Source organism: Cucurbita pepo, unplaced genomic scaffold (assembly GCF_002806865.2).
Source record: "Cucurbita pepo subsp. pepo cultivar mu-cu-16 unplaced genomic scaffold, ASM280686v2 Cp4.1_scaffold003334, whole genome shotgun sequence".
NCBI lineage: Eukaryota > Viridiplantae > Streptophyta > Magnoliopsida > Cucurbitales > Cucurbitaceae > Cucurbita > Cucurbita pepo.
In genome coordinates this window covers 1-1,158 of record NW_019649347.1, presented here as the reverse complement: position 1 = coordinate 1,158, position 1,158 = coordinate 1, and the positions used below count along the sequence as shown (strand labels likewise).

Sequence of the window (1,158 nt, the reverse complement as noted above, 5' to 3'; positions counted from 1 at the left end):
CTTTTGTTTTCGTCTCTACGTAACCTATAAACAAAGGGTTTTTTTTTTTTTTTTTTCCCCAATACGTAATATACTTAATAAATTACACGTCAGAAATTAATATTATAATAACGTCATTCCTTATATTATAATAATGTAAATTCTTCCATAATATTATTATTTTATTAGGTTGATAAAAATGTCTTTCTACCCTTAAATTTTATGTTTTAGTTTAAATTAATACAATTATTAATTTTTCATTTTTAAATCGAATACTAATCAACAAACACCTAAATGAAATCAATGGCTCTCTCGGTGAGATCAAACTTAAATTTTCAGACCATAATATATTGGAAAGTAAATAAAATCCAGGCAATATCAATATCCTATTGAAGACATCTCTGAAGAATTGCTACTCAACTATGGTGCGCATAAGGATGCAGCAATATCGAATCAGCGGCATCGAAAAGAATGCAAATCAAGAGCCTAACTCGAACAGCAGCCAGCCTTCTTTACAGCGGAGACGTCCTTACCAACGTCGATTTTATCTCCTTTTGAAGGAACTGTGGCAGCAGCAGCAGCGCCATCGCCAGCCTCCATGGACTTCTTGCTTACAATGTGATAGATTTGTGTAAGGACTTCGGCGAATGAGTTTTCGACATTGGTTGCTTCCAGTGCTGAAGTTTCCATGAAATAGAGAGACTCCTTCTCAGCAAAAGATTTTCCGTCCTCTGTTGATACTGCCACCAGGTGTCGTAGGTCTGACTTGTTACCAACAAGCATGACGACAATGTTAGGATCTGTATGGTCTCGCAACTCCCTTAACCACCTTTCGACGTTTTCAAAAGTGGAATGTCGTGTGACATCGTAGACAAGCAGTGCACCTACTGCGCCTCGATAGTAAGCACTGGTTATTGCACGATACCTACGAACCCGAAAAGAGATGGTCAGTCCACAGAAAGAGTTAGGCAGGAGTGTGTGTGATTGACTTGAAGACTATTGTAAACAGGATTTAAACCTGAGCACATTAAGAAACTTTATGGTTCATCGAGGATGAAGTAGCACATTGATCGCCTAATTAATGCAACATCAAACCAAACCTCACCGGTGATCAGCTAAAGCGTTGAATCAGCAAATAAATCATGTTTAGAATATAACTCCCTCTCCATTTCTAGGGGT

At 37.7% G+C, this 1,158-nt stretch overlaps 1 protein-coding gene across 1 annotated transcript; it reads right to left on the bottom strand.

The window, feature by feature from the left end:
- Positions 1-274: 274 nt before the first annotated feature.
- On the bottom strand, positions 275-906 carry LOC111786905 (ras-related protein RABA1c-like; the record flags this gene model as incomplete). Its single annotated transcript, XM_023667105.1, is given in 1 exon segment — positions 275-906. A coding segment is annotated over 1 exon segment (441 nt), but the record flags the coding sequence as incomplete, so codon positions are not given.
- Positions 907-1,158: the final 252 nt, after the last annotated feature.